This window comes from Acartia tonsa, chromosome 2 (genome assembly GCF_053477335.1).
Source record: "Acartia tonsa isolate MP-2025a chromosome 2, ASM5347733v1, whole genome shotgun sequence".
NCBI lineage: Eukaryota > Metazoa > Arthropoda > Copepoda > Calanoida > Acartiidae > Acartia > Acartia tonsa.
Genome location: NC_137261.1, coordinates 32,766,677 through 32,793,974, shown reverse-complemented (window position 1 = coordinate 32,793,974; position 27,298 = coordinate 32,766,677). Strand labels below are relative to the sequence as shown.

General features: G+C 29.9%; 1 protein-coding gene across 1 annotated transcript; it reads left to right on the top strand.

Moving 5' to 3' along the window:
* Window positions 1-3,399: 3,399 nt before the first annotated feature.
* On the top strand, window positions 3,400-17,241 carry LOC145311420 (uncharacterized). The gene is made up of 12 exons (XM_080150547.1): window positions 3,400-3,512; window positions 5,701-5,775; window positions 6,571-6,620; window positions 9,059-9,098; window positions 9,349-9,444; window positions 9,732-9,800; window positions 10,444-10,555; window positions 11,983-12,045; window positions 12,652-12,690; window positions 14,672-14,797; window positions 16,424-16,465; window positions 17,036-17,241. The coding sequence occupies exons 1-12, from the start codon at window positions 3,430-3,432 to the stop codon at window positions 17,069-17,071; spliced, it is 831 nt and encodes a 276-aa protein (XP_080006673.1). The 5' UTR covers window positions 3,400-3,429; the 3' UTR covers window positions 17,072-17,241.
* The last annotated feature ends 10,057 nt before the right edge of the window (window positions 17,242-27,298 follow it).

Here is a 27,298-nt window from a genome sequence, read left to right as displayed (position 1 = left end):
AAATAAGTTTAATGGTCTATGGACAATTGACAATGAAATGATTGACATTCCAATAATGATGAACAAAATTACCTCTGCTGTAGGTCAGAATTATTGGTTGAAAAGTTGTGAAATTACTACTTTGGAACCAGCAAATTGAAATATGATAGAAGTAAACAAAAATAATGAGTTAATGAAGAAGATAATGTGGTTATAAAACATTATCATCAGCGTAATTTACAGTCCAATGGCATCTCCCTCCTTGTATAGTTATAAACCTTCCCAGGACCTATTAGAAGATACATTGTAAAGAACCATTTCGGTTCAAGATCGGCCTATTAAAAAAACGAAGCTTTTTTACATTCAGGGTCAGTTAGTTCGTCCTTACAACCGTCCATAAAATCAAAATTAGTAAGAGTATTCCAATAACACTTAGGGAGCTCATAATCTCTACAATTATTACTAAAATGTTCGTATGTCCATAATACACATGTTTTTTTTAGCTTGTAAAAGCAAATCTTCAACATCATATAATTATATAACATCATCTGATTCACTACATTTTTTATCATTGATTCCTTTGACGATTGACATATTTTATACATAATATAAGAAATAAGTATCTCTATAATCAAGCCTTATAAAAGTTATAATATCTTGTATTTATGTAATTTTATTGAAAATTTTGTACAGCTTTAAAAACGAGCTAAAATGTTTTATCTAGATCATTGATAACTAAAATATTTAACAGTTTTTTTCTCAAATATAGATATTAAATAAATTCCAAAAAATTCTTATCTTTAGAACTAAGATTTAGATATCTATTATTGAACTTATTAGAAAGGTATTAAAGATTTATGTGCAAAATTAAAAATAGTCTCTCCTGCTATTCTTAAACTATAAATATCTAATAGTTTGATAGTACTTTAAGTAATATATACTACTAGAGGCTACGCCCCTAGAGGCCTCTAGGGGCACTTAAGGAAGGGAGAGTTAAATTCGATAACACAATTTTTATTTTAGATTTAAAAAGAAAAAGTAAAAGAAAATTTTTGGTACAGATCGACATTCCTCCTCCAAAATAGTTGTAAACCTTCCCAGAACCTATGAGAAGCTACCATGTATCGATTCATCAGTAAGAGATATCTTTTGGTACAAACAAACAAAAAGACAGAGCGATAGATAGACATCATGTTACTGTAGTATAAGAATTATTAGTACTATAAAGAAGAGTAGTTAATGAACAAAACCTTAAAAACTTTATAATGAAATAATAGAAAGGGTTCTATTGCAGCATCCATAGTCGCACAGCGCACATAGATCTCCAATTAAATGCCTTAAACACATTTTCTCTTGCAAATACTTCACTTTTTCTTTTATTATTAAGCTGATGCGACCCTCCTTCTTTTGGTTATGTCAAAATTTTTCTAAATCAGGATTAAAATAGCCATTCTTTACAAAAAAAATTACTTCTGCCAATAGAAGCACATCAAAGTACATGAGCCCTTATTATTGTATTTTCCTTCATAAGAAATATGACAATCATGCTAATATAATTTTATGATATAATTATGTACATGTATGTATATAGTACATAAAAATTTTCCATGGCGCCTACTTGGAGTTTTCTAGTTTCAAATATTAACAATAGATAAGTTTATAGACTAATACTTCTTAGTTTTTAGTTTCTAGAAAATAACCTAATCAAGAAATCCGTCCCGGCCTTACTAAATTTTTAATCTTGCTTCCAAGTACATTTTTTTATTTGTTCATCTAATTTCACAACTCTATTGTATCCATGTGTTATTTTGAATCAATCTAAGCATAGCTTATCCTTCAAATATCTTGATTTGTGCCTCTATTATCATAACTCTATTATATCCATGTGTTATTTTGAATCAACCTAAGCACAACTTATCCTTCAAATATCTTGATTTGTGCCTCTATTATTATGACTCTATTGTATCCATGTTATTTGAATCAATCTAAGCACAACTTATCCTTCAAATATCTTGATTTGTGCCTCTATTATTATAACTCTAATGTATCCATGTGTTATTTTGAATAAATCTAAGCAAACTTTTCTTAACTCGCTTTTGAGTCCTACTCCACACACACATACACAAAAGTGTTTATTCAAAACCACTAAGAATAGTAAGTTAGTAAAACAGCAACATGGAAAAAATAAGTTTAAAATAAATTTCATAATTGGTAAGACAATGTACGATCAGATGATTTACACACTCAATTATGATACACAAAATTGCCCATTCTTTAGATTTTATACATTTGTAGAAAAGTTTGATCACTACTAGTTCATAAAGGTTCTTAAAGGTTTAATAGAATGAGATAACGTGTTAATAAATTTGGAGTACAACTAAAATTTACAGTCTTCTAACTTCCTTGTGATAGGCTATTTAACTTAATTATTTTTAAGCAAAAGTTTTGGATTGAAAATCATCCGCTACTTGCTGGTGATGTGGTAAATGGTTTGAGTCTTTGATACTACCATATTCGATAGAAATACTGAGAATTTGATAGTAATGGAATATAGAATGATTTGTTCTATAAGTATAGGTGCAACCGTTTTTATCCTTAGTCAGGACTTAAACACAAATTTAGTGTATTGAAAGTAGTACATATAAAGAAAAAATTCATCACAATTTTACAAAATCTAGAGAACAATATCGGTTTAGCAGTTAGAAAGATCCTTCGGGACAGACAAAAAACGCTTACTACTTTATATAATAGGATATTTGCTCGATCATATAATAACTTACACACATGCACAAAAATAGTGATTCATAGATGATTGAATATCACAGTAGAATATCTTCTTAATTTGCTATGAAAGTTTACTGTTATGCTTAAGTATTGACCAGACCCCAGACCCTGCCTGGAAACTCGCCCACATATAAAAACAAATTAATAATATTGGATCAAGGCAGACACAAAATTTTTATTGTCACTTCCAGTCAAGTTCTCTTCTGATTAACATCTAAAGATTAATTTTAAAATTTGAGTAATTTGTACTTTTCAATGTCGTGTTGTTTTAATACAATTCAATACTTTAAAGACTATTAATTTTAAACAAAGGGACAACCCCCACTCCCCACAATTTTTTTTACTTTTTTAAATTTAAAAAAATGGGTTTAGGGATTCAACTTCCCCCTCCTCAAGTGCGCCTAGAGGCCTCTAGAGGCGAAACCGCTAGTTTATCATATTTTCGTAATATTGATCATGCTGGAATCGGTTTTAAAAATATTGTGCGATCCCCTTACAAAAATGCGATTCCTATTTTAAGCCAAATTGTATGAAAATTAGGGTATAAAATCATACTGGAATACAAAAATTATCGTTTTCAATACAAATAAAAAAATATTGTTTTTCTTTTCTAACTTGTTTCAATGTTAAAGCCTTATATGAATTTTCAGACATCGAAACTTAAAAATGCCTCCAGATTCCTCCATCGAAGAGTCCGTCACCAAGAGCGAAAAGTTGCAAAAGTGGTTGGATCAAAATCAATATTCCAGGTATTAATTGTATTAATTTGATAGCGGTGCTACACTTCAAATCATAATGATTTTATCTGGATAAATCTGGTTTTCATTGCCTTTCAGAGAAAACTTTATATTCAATTAATTGCCCATTTTCCCCTCCCGTACTCCCCGAAAAGAAGTCGCAATAAATAAAATGAAGAGAAATTTTTTAAGTATAAAACACTGAATTAGGATAGAGTCATCTAATTATAACATTAGAAAATTGGATAAAGTATAATTTATTAAATTAATTTTAAATTTTCTACATATATTATAGACACTGATGTAATATATAAAATTAGATTTTAATCTTGAATAAATATTAAACCGATGTTGCCGCATCTGTATCCAAACAAAACAGATAATTCAACTGTTGGTACATTGTAAAATAAACTAAGTCATAAAATCTTTAATTTATCTTTTTAGTAGCGAAGCTACTCTATAATTTGAAATGTCCGTCTGTCCGTCTGTCCGTCTGTCCGTCTGTCCGTATGTCCGTCTGTCCGTATGTCCGTATGTCCGTCTTAGTTTGGGGGAAACGTGATTTTCTCGGCTCCTATAAAAGATAAAAGGCTGAAATTTTTTGACAACATTCCCATTATCAAGGAGCACAATTAACTATAAAACATCAATGTCGATAGGACCGCTTTTTAGCAGGTTTTAGGCTATTTTTGTATTTTTCACATTTTTCTCCATATCTTTGGTGTTTATGGTCCGATTTCCAAAATTTTTTCAGTTATAGAATCAAAATTAAATTTCCTGTCGTTTCAAGAAAACAACTATGACGGTCAGACTGCCTTTAAGCAGGTTTTAGGCTATTTTTTATTTTTCACATTTTTCTCCATACCTTTGGTGTTTATGGCCCAATTTCCAAAGTTTTTCAGTTATAGATATCAAGATTAAATTTCCTTTCGTTTCAAGAACACATCAATGGCGGTCAGACTGCCTTTTTGCAGGTTTTTTGCTATTTTTATATTTTTCACATTTTTCTTCATATCTTTGGTGTTTATGGTCCTTTTTAAAAAAATTTTTGTAGTTATAAATATCAAAATTAAATTTCCCGTTGTTTTGAGCATCCAGTATGTAATTTACTTTGACCGTCAGTCTGTTAGTCATAGTACTGAAATATAAATAAATATTAAGAAATTAACAAATGTTGAAAAGGTTTCGTGATTTTTTCCTAATATGCATGCTTTTGTCAACTAATATCTAAATTCTTATTTAATTGTTTATGCTTCGCTACTTATGGATGTTGTCATCCTTGTTTACAATATAACCAGTATATTAAACATTTTTGAACATCTCATATATTGTATATTACTGTGTAATAGTAAATTGTTGGTTGTATATTAAAGGCTTTTAAGTTTTGTGTGTTACTGTGTAAACTCTCGCATAGTATCCGCCAGTAATGAAACATATGCAACAAAATATTGCAACAAGCAAGAACAAAGCTTTTTATAGATAGCGAATTTGAGATACCTAAATAATTTTCGGGGGGTAGGTGGTCCCTAACTGATACCTTGAAAACTACCAAAAGATATAAACCACATCAAAAAGCTTTTAGGGGTTTTCTTTCCCACTTCTCCTCTCATCTCCCTCATTTTTTTGACGTCACATGGCTGATTTTTGAGACACTTTGTAGGGTTTCTCATAAAATCGGCGGTTTGTAATAATCCAGCATGTACAAAAAACTTTTTTTTAAGTGAGGTTATATCTGTAAATTTGTATACAGTTAGGGAAATAACAACTTATAAGATGCTCAGCTGTATAAAATGCATTTTATTGCACCTGAGTAAATATAAAACTATAAAATATAAGGCACTGGTGTAGTTTTACATACTTTTATATCAATGATCTTTATGCAGAAATGGTTGAGGGCAAATTCCATGTTTTATATTGGAAAGATCCATTCATTTTTGGGGGTTTGGTGTAATTTATTATATAAAATTAATCAATATTTTTTCAGATATTAAAAATTTATAGATACATTACATTTTTAAAGCTTTTAACCATCTTTTCAATGATATATAGTTCGCATATTTAGTCTACACAAACTTAATATTTAAAAGATTTAATGATATGTGACACATCTTAATAACCAGTATACACATTTTTAAAAACTTTAAAATTAATTTTATTACACCAGAAAAATTTTCAAAATTTTAACAGTTTTTTTATTTAGGAAAGGTATTTTGAGGTATGAGAAGATTTTTGGCAGAACTTATGTTTCTGTTGGTGGAGAATATACTACTAGGAACATTTACATTGCAACTTCCTACAAATAAAAAATCATTTAATTTGCAAAATCAAATAATTATTAATTTTAAGATATATTAAAATTTTCTTTTTCTTTTCAAGATTGACTAACATTTTGCCTACAAGTATGTGTGGTAGCGGCAGCAGTTTATCAGCCGCTGCCCGAGTCCGGGTATTACGGCGGTGTGAACAGACGTGGACAAGTGTAGTTATAGAGAAGCTGTGCTTCTCTATATATCACCAAATAACAAATAGAATATAATTTAAGATGTTGATTTATTCAAAGCTCACAAAGTACTAAAAATAATACAACAAAATGGTCAATGCATAGATTGGAATAATTAATACTAAAAGTCAGAGGTTAAATATATCTGTACAACAATAATAATGGACAATAATTATCCCCCATCCCTGAAAGGGGTGGGCAGAAGCAAGATAAATCAGATCAAACACAATAAGGTTGTCAAACTATAAATACTTTAATACATGGGGGGGGGGTTAAATGGCCCCACCTCCTTCTTAGGGGAGATCACTTGGACCGCCCGTACGTTGGAAGAGAAGTTACTATACAATTAGGGGCTTCGGGGTGGCGAATACCACATATGCTCTTTTTTTTATATCTACCAAGAAATGAAAGCAAAACTTGCAGTACCTTTGAAAGAAAAGAAATATGAAATTTTTAAAAGTAACTTAAACAAACTTTTGCGGCAATTTTTTTGTGTTGCAAAAATTGGGTCAAATATTGGCACTCAAAAAGGTGGCAAATTCAATGTTTATGTTTGTGTGGGCGTAGTATGTTGACAGAAAAACTTAACCTTCAGCCAAATATGAGAGTTTTAGATATTGGTAAGCATACACAATCACAAGTATTAGAGAAAATATTTATTTTACAGAAATTTTTTATTTCAATATGGCTTCAAAACCGTTTAATATCTGCTGGATTAGAACCGGTTCTCAGTCATACTTAAAATCATTAAATTTAAGCTAGTTAAAACTGGTTTTAATCGTCGAATATTTCATTTTAATATCCACGGAAAGCATTAGGGCACGAGGGATAAGATTACGTAAAGAAAATAAGTGAAGGTAAAATATAGAGAAAAAAAAAAAAATATTTTGGTGTATTTATTTTTCTAGTAGTCATATTTGATACAAATAAATAATATATACAAAATTGTAATAACCGACAATTAATGCTGACAATGTGTTAGCTTTTGTCACTTTCATAAAAGACCTAATATTTTACAAAAAAAAACATTAAAATTGTAAGTAATCATTTTTGTATCAGAATAATGTTCCCTATCACTGCCTAAGTTATATGCAATTTTTTTGCATACTTGTAGTGATATCAATTTTTATTAACCTTACAATGTACTTCTTTTTCTTTTTAACACTTACACACTAAATTGAGGAGGGAGTGTCGACTCTCCCATTCACTTTAAGTGCTTCTAGAGGCTTCCAGGGCGTAGCTGCTAGTATATGAATACAGAATTCAAATAGATGGAAAGTTATTAAACTTTAGGTTTAGCAAAACTTTGGTCTTTTCTACTATATATGCCGCAAAATTTGCTTAATTTTTTTCCAGGTACATTTAGAAGATATTGTCCTTAAAGCGTTTGATTTAACTAAATAAAAGATGTTTGTGTGTATGATATTACACATGTAGCAGCACAGATACATTGAAACATGGATAACAAATTGAAAAAGACATAAGAAGACTTCAAATCGAAAAACACATTTTTAAAAATTTTGTACGTTCATACGAGTTGCTTCGCTCCTAGAATATAGAAACTCCAAAACCACCATGGGACCTACTTGAAGCTTCTCGAAAGTAAAGAACTCGATCGGTTTTGGTGGATCAGTAATATTTGACATAATATCATTTAACATAAATTCATTTCACATAAAACATTTGACATAAAATCACTTCACATAAAGGTACATTTGACATAAAAACATTTGCCATAAAGGTACATTTGCCATAAAGGTACACTTCACATAAAAACGTTTCACATAAAGGTACATTTGACATAAAGGTACATATGATATAAAGGTACATTTGACATAAAGGTACGTTTGACATAAAGGTACACTTGGCATAAAGGTACATTTGACATAAAGGTACAGTTGGCATAAAACGTTTCACATAAAGATACATTTCAAAGTCTACCCGAGGTTGTCATGTTTTTCCCCCAAGCATGGCAACCGGTGAACAGAATCTCAGTTCTGCACCACAAGCCTCGCACGACTGAAGTTCCCATGTCTATACAGTCATATTTATATGAAAATATTTTTAGAAGATTTTTAAATTTTTTTTTGAAGATTTTCCATTTTTTTAAAGATTTTAGAAATTTTTATTTATTATTAAAAGAAAATTTTCAAAAAAAATTCAAAAATCTTCTAAAAATATTTTCATATAAATATGACTGTATAGACATGGGAACTTCAGTCGTGCGAGGCTTGTGGTGCAGAACTGAGATTCTGTTCACCGGTTGCCATGCTCAGGGTACCTTTATGTGAAATGTACCTTTATGTCAAGTGTACCTTTATGTGAAATGTACCTTTATGTCAAATGTATCTTTATGCCAAATGTACCTTTATGCCAAATGAGTTTATGTGAAACGTTTTTATGTCAAATGTACCTTTATGTCAAATGAGTTTATGTCAAATGATACTTTATGTCAAATGTTTTATGTGAAATGAATTTATGTGAAGTGATTTTATGTCAAATATTACTGATCCTTTGTTGGTTAGCAAAATTTTAACGGACAAACAAAGTGCTTAGCTACCAAACCTTTTCTTCATTATTTTGAAAGGAATAAAAATAAGGGACAAGAGGGTAGTTTTCGATAGTAATCGTACTAATTTTTTATCCTAGGTTAGGTTATATTGTGTAGCGGGTTTCCCCGCAGGGTTAGGGCCTAACATCAAAAATGTTAGGTACAATGAAATGTTATTTTCGATCGAACAAAATTTGTAAGATATACCGATTCTCTTCTTTCTTTCTTCTTAAAATTAATGTAAGAGAAAGCACCAAGAAACCAAGAAAAGTTTTTCAAGTGACAATTATAGAGTGGCTACGTATCTAAAAACAACTGCATTCCTATTAAACTTTTCAAACTTCTTTCAATTATCCAAAAACCCAGAAGGAAAAAAAGAAAAAAAGAGAAAGTAAAAAAGATAGATGAATGAAAGAGAAAAGAGTTTCAAAATCAAATTAAGAGAGATGGAGACTGAAATCCATAGTTGAAATTTCAAAGAGTTTTGAATTTGAATATAACATTAAGGTTGTGGAACTGGGGGCTCTGCGTTTTTTATGGCAAGAAGGTAATACATATTTTTAACATTACCATTTATTGAATAGCTGCGACCCTAATAAAGGAAGGGTGTACAAAACGGCCAGATTGTAATTTTGAAACAAACGAACCCCCCAACTTCCCACCCTGTTTACTTTTAATTTATTTTAAAAATGAGTTGAGGTTATGAGTGCTTAACGAGGTACTTTGTGTAATAGGGCCGTGCTGCAATTTCTGCAATACTATTCCAGGCGCGCCATTAATCCGATGATTTAATTTAGATATGGAGTTGATGTGCATGGTCTGGATTTATCAACAAATATGATTGATATTGCCCATGACTACAGATCTGAGATGGAGCCTGCTGTCAAACACAGGTACAATTTTCATTTTTCATCGTATTATAGACAGCGGATAGTAAAATAAAAATCATAATATTAATGCCAATTTTTGTTAGCTCCCAAGGGCCGCGGAAAACTGTCTATTATACTAGGCAATAATAACAATTATGCAATTGTGATTTTGTTTTGTTCATTTTTGTGAAATTTTTTAAATGTCTACGTATCTTTACCTGACCCTTGCCTTATTTACTTAATTAAATTCAAACTAAATTCAAATTTAGAACCTGATTAAAAAATAGATTAAACATATTGATTTATAATAGGGTCCAGTTTTACATTGAGGATGCAACTGCAATTGAGTATCCTGGATCTCTTTATGATGTTGTCTACAGGTAAAATAGAAAAATCCTTAGAGAAATAATTAAATATACAAAGTTTCGCTTCATTTTTAAAGGATTTAAAATCTAAATGCTTCAGCTTTTAAATTTTAAAGTCTTATTTTATTTACCTCTTGCAAGAAACTAGTTTAAACTTTGAATAAATTTATCTTTATTCAGTTGTATTATTTGAGAACAATAACGTATTATTTCTTATTTAGTCGGGACACACTATTGCACATTGAGGAAATTGTAGGCCCTTTGTTATTAAAATAGTTTACATTTTTATAAATTCATTACTCTATTTAAATTGCCAAGAGCTAAGTTTAATGTAATTTCTAATATATTTTTTTCAAAAATCTTTTAAAATTAGTTTCATTCATCCAAAATTAAATTTAAATTTCACCACTTTAGTAATATGTTTATAAAATTTGATAACATAATAATTTATCAAATAACATCAAAATAAGCAGTTCATCTACTCTTTATTTTACTATTTAGGTATGATCTACCGTTCAATAATATTTCAAACCTACCGTATCTTTCTATTTTTTTTGAGAGATTTTAAAAAGATAATTGCAAATAATGGTCTGAATTAAATCAGCTTTACAATAAGAAAAAAATCATTTCTTGTAATTTATTGACAATAACTGTTAAGCCGGGACGCAATTTTGCACATCAAGGACAAGTTGTCGTTGTTCAAGAAGTTTATGACCGCCCTGAAGCCTGGGGGCAAGGTTCTCATCTCAGATTATTGCGTTGGAGATCAGGTCACAATTTTTATTTGAGATTTAAATCCATCCATTATTTTTATCGGAGGTTCTAGTTTTATTTAGTCAATCTCGTGAGATAAGTAAAGACGCTATGGAATCATACCTATTTCTTATATGTGTCAAAATAGACATTGGTCCATTAGAAGGTGTGAACGATACTTAAGTGCAACTACTTTACAAAAAGGTCGTGCAACAAAGTCTTGGTTGTATGTATTAGTAACATAGTACAAGGTCAGGAATTTTAACATTAGCATAAAAGCCTGGAAAACTTGTAACTACTATGAGGGAGGGGACAATTGACTGTATATTATATTGGTACCCAAAATTTTATACTACCGTAATCCAAAGAAGGAGTAATTTACAGTTCTAGTCGTTTGGTCCTTTATAAGAAGTTTAAAAATCTAAAAGTTCTAAATTACAGTTCTAGTCGTTTGGTTCTTTATAAGAAGTTTGAAAATCTAAAAATTACAGTCTCTAAAATATATGTATATGTAAAAAATTAGATTTATAAAAAAACATGGTTTTAAAACAATTTAAATTTTAAAAGTCTTGTTATTTCATAAGAGTATTATTAAAATATTGAACCCATAAAGAAATTTACAATTAAGGGCGTTCAGGGTTGAAAGGGGGTGAGGGCATTGAAAACCCTATTAAAAATTAGTGGGTATATAGTATATACACCTTACTACGCTTACACCCCCCTACACCTCCCTAATTATCTCAATTTCTATTAAAGTAGATGTCAATAAGCCATATATGTTATTCATTCACATCCCCCCCCCCCCCAACCCTTGTTAAATCCTGTGCACGCGCCTGTTTACAATTCCAGTATTATCACAGTAATATCGCTGTAATAATCAAATATAAAAACTGTAATCTCTAAACTTTTCAGATTATGGCTTAATACGTTTTTTCAAAATGTAAGATTTTTTCAGTTTGACAAAAGAAGTCTAATACCCTTTAAAAGAAGAAAACTATATATTATAGAAACATACTATTACACATATTTTGTATTATAATCATACATACAAACTATCACAAAAAATGTCACATTGAAATAACATATTAAAAAGCTTATCCTTTGTAATCTAAACTTTTTTAGAATCAAAACTTTTCCAAATGGTTTTCCGTACGTCTAACCGCCTGCATATGGAAGAAGAATGTGAGGTTGAAAACTCTCCCCATCCGAAAATTTTTACATCCTCTTAAAACCAAGAGGGGCGTATCCACTCCCTTAATATTGCTATGAGTACTACATCCCCTACACGCCTCTGCACAGATGTATTTATATGCAAATTTATAAAACTAAGTCGTAATTAGACATATCTTTAGAAAATTTCTAATAATAATCAAAATTGTGGGATGGTTTAGGGCTATTTAGAACTGGTTCAACTACCTTTATGTAATTTTGTTTGAACTTTTAGGAGCACTCTGAACACTTCAAGGCTTATCTGAAGAACAGGGACTACCAACTTCTTACTGTAAAGGTAAAAAAGTATTATTTATTAAGGAAACTATCGGCAAGTAACCATTTTCATTTTTCATTGACAGTATGGCGGGCTATAGTTTAATAGCTACCATACTCAAAAGAAAATTTATAAATAAACAATAATTCTTTAATATAGCCAAATTAATTTTAATCGGGCCATGCTTTTAAATAAACAATCATTATTTGCCCAGTATAAAGAACAAAATATGAAAATTCCAAATATTCGTAGAAAACTGGATATAATACGATGCTAGACATAGTTTTTTCGTATTCATGAGAACCGGTTCCTATCCACCGGATTCAAATGAATACGAGAATAGTTATTTCTCGCATCGTATCATAAACGGCTTTCCGCGGATATAGAATGTACAATTAAAAGATTAAAACTAGTTTTTTTAGCCCCAAGGTGCCGGAGGCACCGGCTAAAAAAACTGGTTTTAATCTTTTGATTGTACATTTTTATATTCGTAGAAAGTTGTATATAATACGATATTAGACATGGTTTTTTCGTATGGATGAGAACCGGTTTCTATCCACCGGATTCGAATGAATACGAGAAAAACACTTATAACTAGCAGAAATAAAAATAAAAGTGTTTGTTTAGGAATATGGAAACACTTTACAACGCGCCGGATTTGTTGATGTAAGTACTAGTACATTTATTCTTAATCAAAGCTTTGCTTTTTCATGATTAGGGACTAAATGTTCTCACGTCAGTTTTTAATTACGTTATTTGCCTAAATCTATGTAGCAGGGTATCCTATTTTTTGTTTTAAAGTTTGTCATATCTTAATATGTTTCAACGGTACTACGTCAATCCCTAGATACGTCAAACAGTAGATGCGACAAACGATAGACAGACAAACAGTAGATGCGTCAAACGATAGACAGACAAACGATAGATACGTCAAACACTAGACTACGACAAACAGTAGAATTTGCCATTTCGCGACAAACAGTAGAATTTGTAAAGTGTGACAAACACTAGAAGCGACATACGCTAGAATACCTATAAACTTATAAAATATTTATAAATTTTTTCGTTCATTAATACTAAATTTATATTTCTATTAATGCAGGGATCTAACTGGATAAGATAATTGACGTAAAAATCTATGTACATCACCTATAGCAAATAATAAGTGGTTGAAACTTTTGAACACTCAACTTATTAAACCAACCAATCATAATTCATTAAAGTAACAAAAGTTGTTTAGCCAACGATTAATAAAATGTTCTTTTAAAACTTTGGGGACTAGTGAACTAAAACAGCTCATTTTCTCCTCTCGCTCTGCTATCATTGTCCCTTCCCTGCAGAAAATGTGATATAGCAATGAAAAGGTGTTTTTGCAATACAGTTAAAACTAAACCAGCATGTGTTATTTTTTTGTATTTATAGTCATTAACAGTTATAAGATACATCAAAGAAGGTTTATTAAATTAAGTCTAATATAATTAAAGAGATAAAGAATTTTAGTAATTTAAATATAATTATTTTTAAATGACATGTTTGTATAAAGTTATTTTACAGTTGCTTTGTTTAAACATCAAAGGGAGATATAAATGGGTGGAGTTATATACACTTAGGATGAGCAATATTTTATGAGCATTAATTATTTGACCATTTATGACTTCGCCTTACAACACTTTTTCAACAGCGCAGCTATTTAGTAGTAAGTGTATGTATGTATATCTATAATTCTGACAATCCGTTGCTTGACTGAAACGTTTTACAGAAATCTTATTTCACCTAGGCCGTGGGTTAAATCAAATAATATAAAATAATTTCAATTGTAATGAAATTTTTCTTTTTAGATTCATACTAACAATACTTGTTTATTACAAGAGAAAAAATCTTGCTTTTATGTTGCTGCACTACTTAAATATGATATTGTCCTTGTCTTTGAATCAGTACAGCGATTCATCTGGGGTCATTTGGGGGAAAAATAGGGGAATGCAGGCAATACTAATTCAAATTTAAATGGAGGTGTTGTCACCCCTCTACAAACCCCTACCACAGGCACTACTTTAAATAATAATCACCATATAATTTTAGTCAGTAGTAATAGGCAATATAATTTAAATTCCACAAAATTAGTTAAAAACCTTCTGGACCTATTATTTCATTTTCTTTTTAAGTTTTAAAAAGAAAAAAAAATATTTTTTTTTGTGGGGGGGGGGGGGGTAGATACCCTCCACAAAATTAGTTAAAAACCTTCCCTGGACACATATGAAGCTTCACTGTAAATGAGAACCATATCGGTTTAGCGGTTAGTGAGATCCATCGCTACAGACAAAAAAAGCGTATTACTTTACATAATAGGATTAATTCTAGCGTTTGTCGTATCTATTGTTTGTCGCCTTTAGAAAAAATCTAGTGTTTGTCATATTCTAGCGTTTGTCGCATTCTAGTGTTTGTCGTATCTAGCGTATGTCGTGTCTAGGTTTGTCTGTCTACTGTTTGTCTGTCTAGCGTTTGTCGCATCTACTGTTTGACGTATCTAGGATTTGACGTAGTACCGTTTCAACTAAGTATAGGGTCAGATTTTTCTTTTATTCATTTATCAAAACATCAACTTTTTAAAATTTAACTAGAGAAGTTCAACTAATATATTGATATAAAGGTGGAAGCTGTTGATGTTAGCAACATCCTCCTAGAGGTGTTGCACAGTGAACTAGAGAAGTTCAACGCCATCAAGCAAGAGTTCATTGAGGAATTCACTGAGGAGGACTTCGAGTGGATTAGACAGGTGTGTACCTATAGAATTTAACTTCTGGCATAATAACCACAAAAATAACTATATTCAGAAGAGCTGGACTAAAAAAAAGACATATATGTATTCCAATTCTTTCCCAGGTAATATTACTTGGTGAACATTTTTTAGCAGCAAAAATTTGCCCCTAACTTTCTAATCGACACAGTTGGGACATTTAAAAAGGTCGTACAATTTAAAAAAAAAATTTTAAAAGGTTGATTTAAATGATTTAACGGGATAAAAGATACAAAGATGTGCATTTTCTTTCTTGCTGCAAAAAATCAAACAACTCTATTCATATTTCTTATTTTTATTTTCAGGAAATATTTATATTTATGTAAACATATTTTTGACAGGAATTCTTAGGATTGTGAAAGTTTTTATGTTACCAGAAATAATATAAATAATTAGTTCCCTGTATGTGTAAGTGTATATAAGATTATGTCCAGTAAGATCACGAGAGAAAAAAAAATTTGGTTTTAAAAAGAATTGAATTTACAAACTATAAGAATTTCCTTATCTCAACCAAAGTGGATGTAATAATTAATTAATAAAAAGTATAGGATGTAGTTATAATCTAATAAATAGCATCTATAAAGGTCATTAAGCTAGATGACAGGAGGAAAACAAGAATGACAATATTCATAAAAGTTTGCAGTTATAATTATTAAGTAGCTACACTTTGTATTAAAAATTAGAACACTAGTTCAAAAGATACAACATAATTTCTTACTATTTTTAGTAAATCCATTCTGAATATTTTATATAGCGTACATAATTTCATAGTTTTAGCTGTAGTAATATTTTTCTTACTAGTAGCAATATTTAAGGAATGGTGGGGCATCTCGAAAGTCACCCTTGACATTTTTTTCGTGGATGGGAGAATGTTTCTCCCTCTGGGCCATATCTCAAAGGGATATAATCTAACTTGACTATATTCTAACTTGGAGCTATATAATACTTCCTTGGAACAATCAGTCCAGCCATTTATAATATATTAATGAACATACACACAAGGACATTCGGACTATGTCTATAGAAAAGCTACACTTTCTTTATTGATATACTAACGGATATACACTAGTTTTTGAAAAGCTTCGCTTTTAATAAAGCAAAGATGTGCAAAAGCAGGAAATTTACGGGGAAATGTTTCGCAGAAAATATTTAGTTACATAATTCTTGTTATATTAATTTGATTAGATGGTAACACATTAGTCACATTAGTAACGCAGCATTTGATCTAGTAACTGCTAAGTTTTTCATTTAGTTATACCATTTAAAAGATAGAGGTATTTCCTCTCAAGAAAAACTATAATTCCTAGTTAACATTAAATTCATCAAATGAGATTATGATAATATAGAAAAGGTTAGAGGCAAAATAGTTTCTACTGGGATGTATTATAATACATATCAGATTATATAAATTACAAAGGGAAGTTAAAGCACAAAGAGACTTATAATCTTTTTAGATATATTATTTTTCTTTTCTATTAATGAAAATACATAATTTTTCTCTGTTTTGTAAAAGCAATGTTGACATTAATTCTGTTTAAGTCAAACGTAAATATAAGATTTTCCTCTAAACATTCTTTGGTAAATTCTAATATCTGTTTTCTTCAGGGATGGGTAGACAAAATCAAGCGCGCTGGAGAGGGAGAACAGGTCATTTTTTAACTAGCAAAGATACTTTATAATTAGCATTGAACCGTATGTCCAAATGTTTATAATTTTAATTTAATCTTAATTTACAGTAGGCAACTAAGGCTAAACACATTGTTTGACTAATTAAGCTAAGTTAATTGCTTAATGAATATTTTTAATTCTACACCAAGATCTAAAAATGTTTAAAGCTGTTTTTAAACCTGAAATATGTATTGACTTTGCCTTTATACAAATGTGAATGTCCTTGTTTATTCAAATATTCTAAAATTTTGTCATTCTTTAATATTAATGTCAATCTTTGGGTTTATGAAAGTATGCTGTTATAAGATATTAGAGAAGTAATAGGATGCCCTTTTGCGGCGGTTTCAATCATATCGCAATCTCATAAGGAACCACAAACGAACTTTTAAAAATAATGTTTAAGCAGGGACAGTGCGTTCAACTACGTTGGGCCCCGCAGGGTTATACCCCCCCTCCCCCCCAAACACACACACACATTGAAAGAAAGAAGAAGGAAGGGTCAACAATTGATTTTTGATTAAAAGTATCCAATAAATTTTACTATTTTAGGTTTGGGGTCTGTTCACCGCTACAAAACCAGAATAAAATGAAAATTATAAAAATAAAAATATTATTTGTTAAAATATATCCATTTTTCTGTTTTAATTATTAATTAAGTTTTTGCAAATTTTAATAGCTTTACTTTGTTAATTATACTTTTCTAAATTTTGTATTTTTACTACTTATAATAAATTCATTGGTTTTAAAGACATAAACTTTAATTTATTTTAATAAATATCAAATTAACAAGGATGACAACATCCATAAAAGCGAAGCACTGAAAAGGTAGGACAAACGGACATTAACACTTGTATAGTGTCAGAACTGAATAATCAGAATATAAATGCATAAGAGTCGAACCAAAATTGTAAGTAAATTTGTTGAAAAACTGCTTGATACAGGATAATGTTTATGGACATACTGACATTTGATTATATAGTTGCTTCGCTTATAACATTATACTGTGTTGTCCCAGGAATCAATATACCAAAAATCAGATCAATCGGATGAAGAGATCACTTTAGAATTTGTTGTTAAAAAAGTAAAAAAGTGAACATACGGACATTTTTGTAGTGATTATAGAGTTGCTACGCCTTCTAAATCGTAAATAATTACTAAAGGAATCACCATGCAAAGTTTAAAATCGATAGGACAATTCTAACATGCCTAAATTAACGAAAAAAGATATCTGTTACGGACGGACGGACGGACCGAGCCTAATTATAAAAAAGCTTCGCTTTTAAAAACTAATTTAACTCTAAAACTGGGTCATTTTAATCAAAACCTTGTGCCTTGTGGTCCCTTGCAGACGTAGCCCCGTTATTGTTCATAAAATTATCTATAGTACAAAGTAGAACAATGTCTGTCCGTCTGTCTGAAGCTAAAGATCTCAGTATTTGGTGTATTCAGGGAACATAGATACTGGTCTTGCGGTTGTTTTAATATATTTTGTCGGGGTTGGGAAACCATCAATCCCCCCCCCCTCATAAAAAAATTGCCACGCCAAATTTTTTTAATATTTTAAAGAAGGTGTATCAACTATTTTTTTTATAGCTAGCCGGTTCTTTTAGTAAGTAGTAGATGTAAAATTTTTCATAGAATTCAGATATGCAATCGGTTTTTTTGTAGACCTCTTATTTTTTAAGTAATTTAAGTTTAAAAAAAAAAAATTAAGTCGATTTTAAGGTACTAAAATGCAACAAAAAAAAGAAAGAAAATGGTCATTATGAACAAAAATAGTAAGATCTTTAATTTGACACCTTACTTTTTCAATTCTGTCAGGTAATTATTGAAAAAATCGATTTTTTTTAACCCATGAGAATAAAAACTTTGAACTTAATTTTATTATTTCACAAATAAAAAAATATGGGTTCATATATACCTTCAGAATCAGAAAAATATTACGAATCCATTGTAAGCAAAATTGAAAAAAAAGTTTACAATATAGTATATAAACTACAATAAAAGGAATTATATGAAAATATCATATTATATTGTACAGGCAACGTCTTAATTCTTCAATTGAGTATAAAAATGGGAAGGGGGTAAAGAGGGGGTAAAGAGGGGGTAAAAAAGGGAAGACAATAGTGTTGTCGGAACAAAAAAAATAATTGGCCATTTCTTTAATTTTTTAATTTTTTAATTTTTTTCAATTTTGCTTACAATGGATTCGTAATATTTTTCGGATTCTGAAGGTATATATGAACCCATGTTTTTTATGTCTGTTTGAGAAAATATTTAGGTCTAAAGTTTTTATTATACCGAGGTTAAAAAAATAGATTTTTTCAATAATTACTCAACAGAATTTTAAAAGTAAGGTGTCAAATTAAAGATCTTACTATTTTTGTTCTTACTGGCCATTTTCTTTTTTTATTTTGTTGCGTTTTAGTACCTTAAAACCGACTTAATTATTTTTTTAAAAAACTTAAATTACTTAAAAAATAAGAGGTCTACAAAAAAAACCGATTGCATATCTGAATTCTATGAAAAATTTTACATCTACTACTTACTAAAAGAACCGGCTAGCTATAAAAAAAAAAGTTGATACAACTTCTTTTCAAAACTTTTGTATATTTTTCAAATTTTTTCTTCTTTCTTTCAGTTCCTTTTCTTCTTTTAAATGAAAAATCTTAGCTGCATAAGCTGAAAAATATAAGAATCACTGTTTCAAGAAAAAAATGATATTGAAATATCCTCTTATTTTTATAGGTCCGGATATAACCTCGGCCTTAGTAACTATTTGTGATGATTCCTGAGGAATGATCTCTGTCTGCAAATAATAACTAATATTTTAAAGAGTTCACCTGTTTCGGCCTAGGCTATTGCTATTTTCGTGCATCTGACAAAGCAGCAATAGTTTTCATTGACAATGGCATCGTGTAATGGAAAAATAAAGTTTATTTCCACACTTAGGTTTTTTCTATCTTGTTATCCAGTAATACTCTACGTCCCAGTTCAGATTTTAACAGCTAAATATAACATTATATCAATATAATAAACCAACGACCGATGAAAATTATAGAGGTGCTACATTATTTGTTGGCTTTCTGATATTTTACTTATATTAGATACTTCTTATATTAATTAATATCTTTCAGTAAAAAATAGGTTAACCTGTAGAGTAAATTATTTTCCTACTTTGACTTCTTATGATGCATATCGTGTTCTAAAAGGATTCCATTGGTTTATTTATGTTTAGAAAAGTCCTGAAGAATTGTACTCAAAGTTTATAAACCTTTTTTTCATTGGTTAGCCTAAAATTTAGCTAAAGAATGATAAGTTCGTTCAAAGTAACAGTGGCAAAATTCTTCATAACTAATTATAATCTTTAAAAGGCACAATTTTGTTTATCCCAATTGGAGAGTAGGCATTAATTTATTGTGCATTGTCTTATCTCGTAAACATTCAATAATGACAATTATTATCAGTTGTCTAAATTATATTGCAAGGAAGAAAATATATTTATTATTGATATGCAGTTTCAAAATTGGATTGCAAAACAGTTTTTCCTCAAACTTAATATTTTGATATTGATGCGCTATTTATAAACAGTATATAAACAGTATTGTCCTTGTATTTTTGATAATTAACTAAAAAAAAGTGTATACGTCAAATGTGTAAAGATTGATTAAGTAAATTATACACTGTAAATATAGAAAGAATTGGATCATGGAAAGAAAACGAACCAGCGGATTTCGTCGTATTTTCACAAGCATATAGCATATTTTAGGTTCGGTTATTAGGTAAATGTTAAAGCCCACGCAGGGGCTAGAAATATGAAAAAAGCTACAATGAACATACAACGAAACCCGCTACTACGTTTTCTTTCCATGATCTTTCCTTATTTCTTATTCCCTTACATTGTCACAAGACATTTGGTCAAATTTGTAATTAACTTTTGTCTGCTTTGTTCTACTAATTGACTTTTAGAAGCTTTGTCCCTTTGGGTAATTACAAAGTTAGGCATTTGAGAAGACCAATGTTTACTAAAGCACCTTTACTAACATATATAAACATGAGTCGCCAGGGACTTATCAATTTGTGATGAATTATCATTTCTTCTATTCTGTAACTATTCTGACATAAAAGTAACATGATGTTGATGTGTCAGTGTTGTTGACCACTAGACCAATACAATGAAACTAGATCCAGATAAGATTTTTTTATTCTTTTTAAAACTTAAATACAAAGTAGAGGCTCTATATCAACCCCCTTCTACATCTGAGGGCTCTAGAAAATAATTATTATATTCATTATTTACTCAAGTAAATGTTAATATCCTCATGTCTCAAACTATAAAGCATATGTAAATAATGAAGTGGAAACTAAAATGATCGATGATTAATCGTTGGCACTAACTGTTTAGAAATATGTTTTATTGAAAACTTTAACAAATTTAAAACAAATACTAAATAACTATTAATGGTTTAGCCTCAATAAAATCAAAAAATCGATTTATTAAAACTTTGAGCATAAAGAATAAAAGCTAAGGACCTAGTTTACACAAAACCTAAGCCTACTATCGATCCTCAGATGATGAAAAATTATTATTCATGTTTTATGACTGTATGTTCACTTTAAGTAATTTTTCAGTCTTGATTATTATCTTCATATTCGGAAGGAGGGACAATGGCATAAATATTCATTTGTGCAGGGTTTTATTTTTAACCTTGTGTAAAAATCAGTTATAAGGGATGGGAAACGTAGCGAAATATTATTTCAGGCCTATGTCACCACTAGGCTTAAAAAACAGTTATTGGGAGGTGCAATTGTAAGTACTAAAAATTATCAACTATGATAAGATAGCTAAGAGATTGCAAAGAAGATAAAGTATTGAATAAAATTCAGGTTATCAAAAGATAACGTTTTATTTACAAATATATTCCATATTAATGGCTTATTAATGTTAAAATAACGTTATGATGTTTTTTTTCTTCCAAATTTTTTATCTTTCACTCCAGTAATTTGTTTCTGTTTGATTTGCTTCAGACAGATTTTAGGATGTGTTGTATGCATTTTTATTAATGAGTAAAAATTATATTTGAAAATATTATTTTATCATTGATTATTAAATAAATTTCTTATAAGTGAATAAGCAACTGGGTAAATTCTTTCAATTTATTGTTCCATTACAAGAGAAAAATAATTTAAGGATTTATAAAAACTTAATATTATGTTTAAAATCTAGTTACAGACAGCAGGACGTACGTAATTACCAAGATTTTGGAATAGTCGGGGCTATGTATTGTATATGCATAGAAATGTTTTTGTATTGACTTTGTATGAGAATTGTCAGGTGGAGCTGTCCAAACACTGTCTACTTATAGCTCAATGTATTTTCAACACATAAGATATGTTAGTGGGTTTCCAAAACTAGTCACAAATGACAATCGGGAAGAATATTTCGATATTGATGTCTTCTTACCACAAAAAGTATTTTCAATACGTAAAATTACACTAGAGGGCAGCAATACAGAGCCGAAGTAGCATTTTTTTTATATGGCTTTAACAAAATAAAAGAAACCCATCTTTATTTTGAAAAATAAATACCTAAACTTAGAATTATAATTCTAGTATTAATTAGTATCCAATTTTTCCATTGTATTTAAATTGGTACTGAAATATCATGGCTTGCTTTTCGTTTGCTTCCTATTATGTAGATGGGGATGCAATATTTTACACTGAAATAGTGGAGGGTGATTAACCTCTAAATATTTTTCCTGATATTTTTTTACTTTGTTATCCCCTCAAAAATTTCTATAATATGATGTGCATTATTTATTTTTTTTCTTCTGAAAATAATTGAATAACTTTCATCAAAAAAAAATGAATAGTTTAATAAAAACATAAAAACAATTTAATGTATACAATTTATATCTCCAAGCAATGCATGAAAACTAGATAATAATCCTTCTCTTTAATTTGCAAAGTATATATTATTCTTTATTCAGAAATCATTCTATAAAAATCTACATTCATTTTATTCTCTCCCACATAGGTATGTTTGTATTTACAAAAATGCTTTTGAAAGTTAAAAAATGACTGTACTTAGGTTTATTATTTTCAAGGAAGCCTTTTAACAGTTCGTAGCAGGATTTTAAGTTTTTTTTATCATGGGATTTGCTGAACTTGTTAAAAGATATTTCGTCAAAAAAGTAATGTTAACCTTGTAGATATTTTAAGAAAGATATTTTGGTAAGTGATATGTCAAACTTGCAAGAATAATCTAGCCAAAAACGTTACACCCTTAAATCGTTTTAGTTTTAAAACAATAACTAAAATTTCAAAATTATTACCTCCTTCCCCCAAAAAGCTGTTTGATGAATCCCAAAGCAGCACAAAAAAAACTTTACTCGAGTAAAGATGTACTTTATTGAATTGTTTGAAAGCCTCTACCACAACCATCTATAGATGATACAATCATGGCAGATAAGGGAATATTAGGAAAATTAGTGTAGAGGAAGAGAAAATATTAAGAAAATCTACCAGGAAATATTGTTCCAAACACAATCATAAATTTATTCTCCTGTGTTTACATATTATTATGGCATTTAATGAAAGTAAGTATTGTTTACATGTAATTGTAGAGGACACTTTTTATAGTTTTAGAAAAAAAAGCCAGTAAAGTGGGGATTTCCTTCATATCTATGTAAGGTTAAAGGTTTTCCTAGAAAATTTTATAAAAAGTGCACGACAACTAGAAAAACAAATAAAACATAATATACTTAAATAACTACTTTACGACTTGAAAATAATCAGAAACAAAATACAATTGTCATTTTGTTAGACAAAATATTAATTAGTTTTTAAAGAAAAACATTGTACAAAATTTTGAAAATCCTTTAGGTATATTGTTTGTTCAAGTATGACTCTGAACAAAAGTCAAGTATATGATAAAAATTATTAATAAAATAATTTAGTTTGGAAAGCTTTCATATAATGTAGCACCTCTAAGTTATACTCCAGTTTTCTTCTTTCTTAAAGTCTTTGCTTTTTATATTGTATTAAAAAAATATTTTTATATTAATCTTTAATGATGTTTCAATATTTAGTCAACAGCGGCTTCGTCCCTGGCATCTAGGGGACTCTGTAATCAAAGGAACATAAAAATAGCCTAAACCATCCCGCGACCTAATTGAAGCTTCCCTTTAAAGAAAAAATCAATCAGTTCGGTAGTTATTTAAAGCTTAAGCTTTAAAGAAAAACCTCTGTTCTTTATCTAATAGGATTTAAAAATTGTAGCAAATTACCTCTTTTTTTGTATATTTTTATGTCTTTTTTTTATAATTGAAAGTATAAGCTTTTAAGGTTTTCTTTAAACTGTTTTTAACCTATTTTTTTATCATATATCAAAAATATACTATGACACCAGTAGAATTAGACTGCAGAGCCCAAATTTGAATTAAGTCCCCAATAAACTTTTTTTGGGGGATTTAAAAATCAATTTTATATGTTGCTGTGATCATATTGACGGAAGCAAAAGCATTTTTTAGTTTGGGGTTAAATTGTTTCTTACAGAACAATTTGATGTGATTCAGATTATATCAATACAATAATAAAAACTCTACTCTGTTTGATGCAAATATTTTTTTTTCTAAAACAATTATTTAGATAGAAGAAATTTAACATTAAAATAAAACATATTATTCTGAAGTCTGAACCAATTAAAAGTCTTGTTTCATTTCAGTTTTTTACAATTCAAAAAAGAGTGTTTTCACAAAGTGACTTATTTCCAATGTAGTTAAATAATTTTTATTTAATTAAAATGAAAAGAATGAAAACCATACACATAAAAGATACATGCTTTTTAAAAATATTTTAAAAAATAAGTTTGAATAATCTTATAATTTATCATATTTGTATATGTGACAAAAAAAATTTTGTTGTATTGAGTAAACGTTTGTTGTCATCTTACACTATTTAACCCTTTACAGCCAATTTTTTTGTGTTTTAAATAAGTGATGGAAAACAAGCACGATAATGTTAATTCATTGATATATTGTAAAGAATTAAGTTTTTAATGAATTAATTTAGATGAAATCAAAAGGCCTAATTTTACTCTATACCAGAATACTATATATATGAAGCAAAACACTCTAAAAGCTACGAATTTTACCCAAATAAAAAAAAAACCTTTTGCTCTGATCCAAAAGGACCACAGCAACAGTAAAAATTAATTTTTAAATCCCCTCAAAAAAGTTTATTGGGGACTTAATTCAAATTTAGGCTCTGCAGTTTAATTCTACTGGTGTCATAGTATATTTTTGATATATGTTTTAAAAATAGGTTAAAAACAGTTTAAAGTGTACTTAATGTACATTTTAAAAATCTTTGAAACACTATTGTATATCATAAGTTTCAAATTACTTTTTTAATCTTTAAAAGTATTCTAAAATTTGGTATAAATGATTGTCCTTGTCTGATAATATGAATGGTCTATAAATAATATAATGAATAAGCTGGTAAAAAGTAAATAAAAAGGAACACTAACCAAACTCTAGACATAAGACTTGTTTTATCTATAGTACAAAGTAGAACGATGTCTCTTTGTCTGTTTGTGTGTCTGTTTGTTTGGTGCAAAGGATCTCGCTAACCGCTGAAACGATCGGGTTCTCCTTTACAAGGTAGCTTCTCACAGGTCCCGGGAAGGTTTATAACTATTTTCTTGGGGTGTGGTACACCCAGAACCCCCCCAAAAACTGAAAAATACCCCCCTCAAAAAAAAATTTTCTTTTTAAAACTAAAATTAAAATAGTGGGGTCGACTACCCACCCATAGGCGTCCAAGGGGGGGGGGTAATGGGGCGATTACCCCCCCCCCCCAAAATTTTTTTCATTTTACCCCCCCCATTTTAAATTTGCCCCTACCCTGGGGGTGCCATAGGCACCCCCAACCATTTAGGAGGGGGTATTTACCCCCCCCAAACAATTTTGGGGGGGTAAATACCCCCCCCAAAATAGAAAATCTCTAACAAAAAAAATTTTTGCGCGCTGCGCGCGCATTTTTAATACTAAATTTTTAATAAAATTTAACTTACCCCCCCCAAAAAATTTTACCCCGGGGGTAAATTTGGGGGGGGGTAAACAAATTTTACCCCTGCCAACAGATTTCAGGGGGGGTAATTACCCCCCCCCCCCCAAGCAAATTTTACCCCCTGGGGTAAAAATTTTGGGGGGGGTAAAAAAAATTTGCGGCGCGCTTCGCGCGCCATTTTACCCCCCCCAAAATAAAAAGCTTGGACGCCCCTGTACCCAACCCCCCAACAAAAAAAAAATTTCCCCCCCCCCAAAAAATTTTTTTTTTTAATTTTTCTTTTAAATCTAAAATACGAAAAATTGGTTTGATAAAACCTCTTGGGGCAAAGCACCTAGAGGCTAGGGGTGAAGATTTCTGCTCTGAACTAAATTAATGAATGGTTGAAATAGTCAAGCAAGAAGATAAAATAAAACATTATCTATAGTACAAAGTAGAACGATGTCTGTCTGTCCGTCTGTCTGTATGAATCTTAAGATCTCGGTAACCGATTGGGTTCTACTCTTCAAGGATATTACCTATGGTCCTGAGGTGGTTTTAGACTATTTTGTTGAGAGTTGGAACACCCTAAACCCCCCTTAAAAAAATTTCATTCTTTTTTAACTAAAGCAAAGAAGCAAGAGAACAACCAACGCAACCTAGGGGCGAAGCACCCGTTTTACCCCCCCCCCCCCACTCAAAAAAAAAATTACGAACGAACGATTCCATATAGCAGGGAGACGGTGGCAGAAGTTTGGGATCACGGATCTTTTCAAACCAGTTTTCTCCCTCCCCTATCTTCATTGTACATGAACCAGAAAGTTGTAGATAAAGTATATCTGACATGAAAAATATATCTTCTAACCGGTTTATGATAATAACAATAATAAAAGGAAAATCTCATTATTCACTCTTTTTTTAAGTGCAACTATAAATCCTAGCGATTTTAAAAGACTAAAAATGATAAAAAGATTTTAGAATAAAATAAGCATAATATTTGAATTGTAAACCTATATATTTAATTACATCCAAGAAAAGCCACAAGGCAAATAAATTAAAGAGTAACTGCACTGTTGATCAACAATTTTTTGGCTGGAAATCCATAGTTTGAAAATTATAGGACAATTCTAACATGCTTAAATTAATCAATTTATCGCATCATATTATAGACAGCTTTCCACGGTTATTTAGAATGAAAACATATACAAATAAAACCAGTTTTGTGGGCCCTGAGGTGCCTAAGGCCCATGGTAAAAAAATTAGCATTAATTTTATGATTTTTATTTTAATAATTGTGGAAATCTGATTGTTATACCAAGCTAAACATTATTTTTCAGTATTGCATAGAGCTGGTTCTAATCCAGCGGATATAAATCGGTTTTGAAGCCATACTGGAATAGGTATTTATCGCATTGAATTATAGACAGCTTTCCGCGGTAATTTAGAATGAAAAAATATACAAATAAAACCAGTTTTGTGGGCCCTGAGGTGCCTAAGGCCCATGTTAAAAGATTTAACATCAATTTTATGATTTTTATTTTAATAATTGTGGAAATTTTCTGTAATACCAAGCTAAACATTATTTTTCAGTATTGCATAGAGCCAGTTCTAATCCAGCGGATATAAATCGATTTGGAAGCCATACTGGAATAGTTATTTATAGGTATTATAGACAGCTTTCCGCAGTTATTTAGAATAAAAAAATATACAAATAAAACCAGTTTTGTTTGCCCTGAGGTGCCTAAGACCCATGCTAAAAAA

What these genes read in the sequence shown, in the direction of transcription:
- LOC145311420 (XM_080150547.1), top strand. Translation starts at nt 3,430, where the DNA reads ATGCCTCCAGATTCCTCCATCGAAGAGTCCGTCACCAAGAGCGAAAAG. An exon ending in GGAGAATATACTACTAGGAA is followed by an intron (nt 5,776 to 6,570) that starts CATTTACATTGC and finishes TGGGCGTAGTAT; the next exon opens with GTTGACAGAAAAACTTAACC. An exon ending in GCGCTGGAGAGGGAGAACAG is followed by an intron (nt 16,466 to 17,035) that starts GTCATTTTTTAA and finishes TTACTATTTTAG; the next exon opens with GTTTGGGGTCTGTTCACCGC.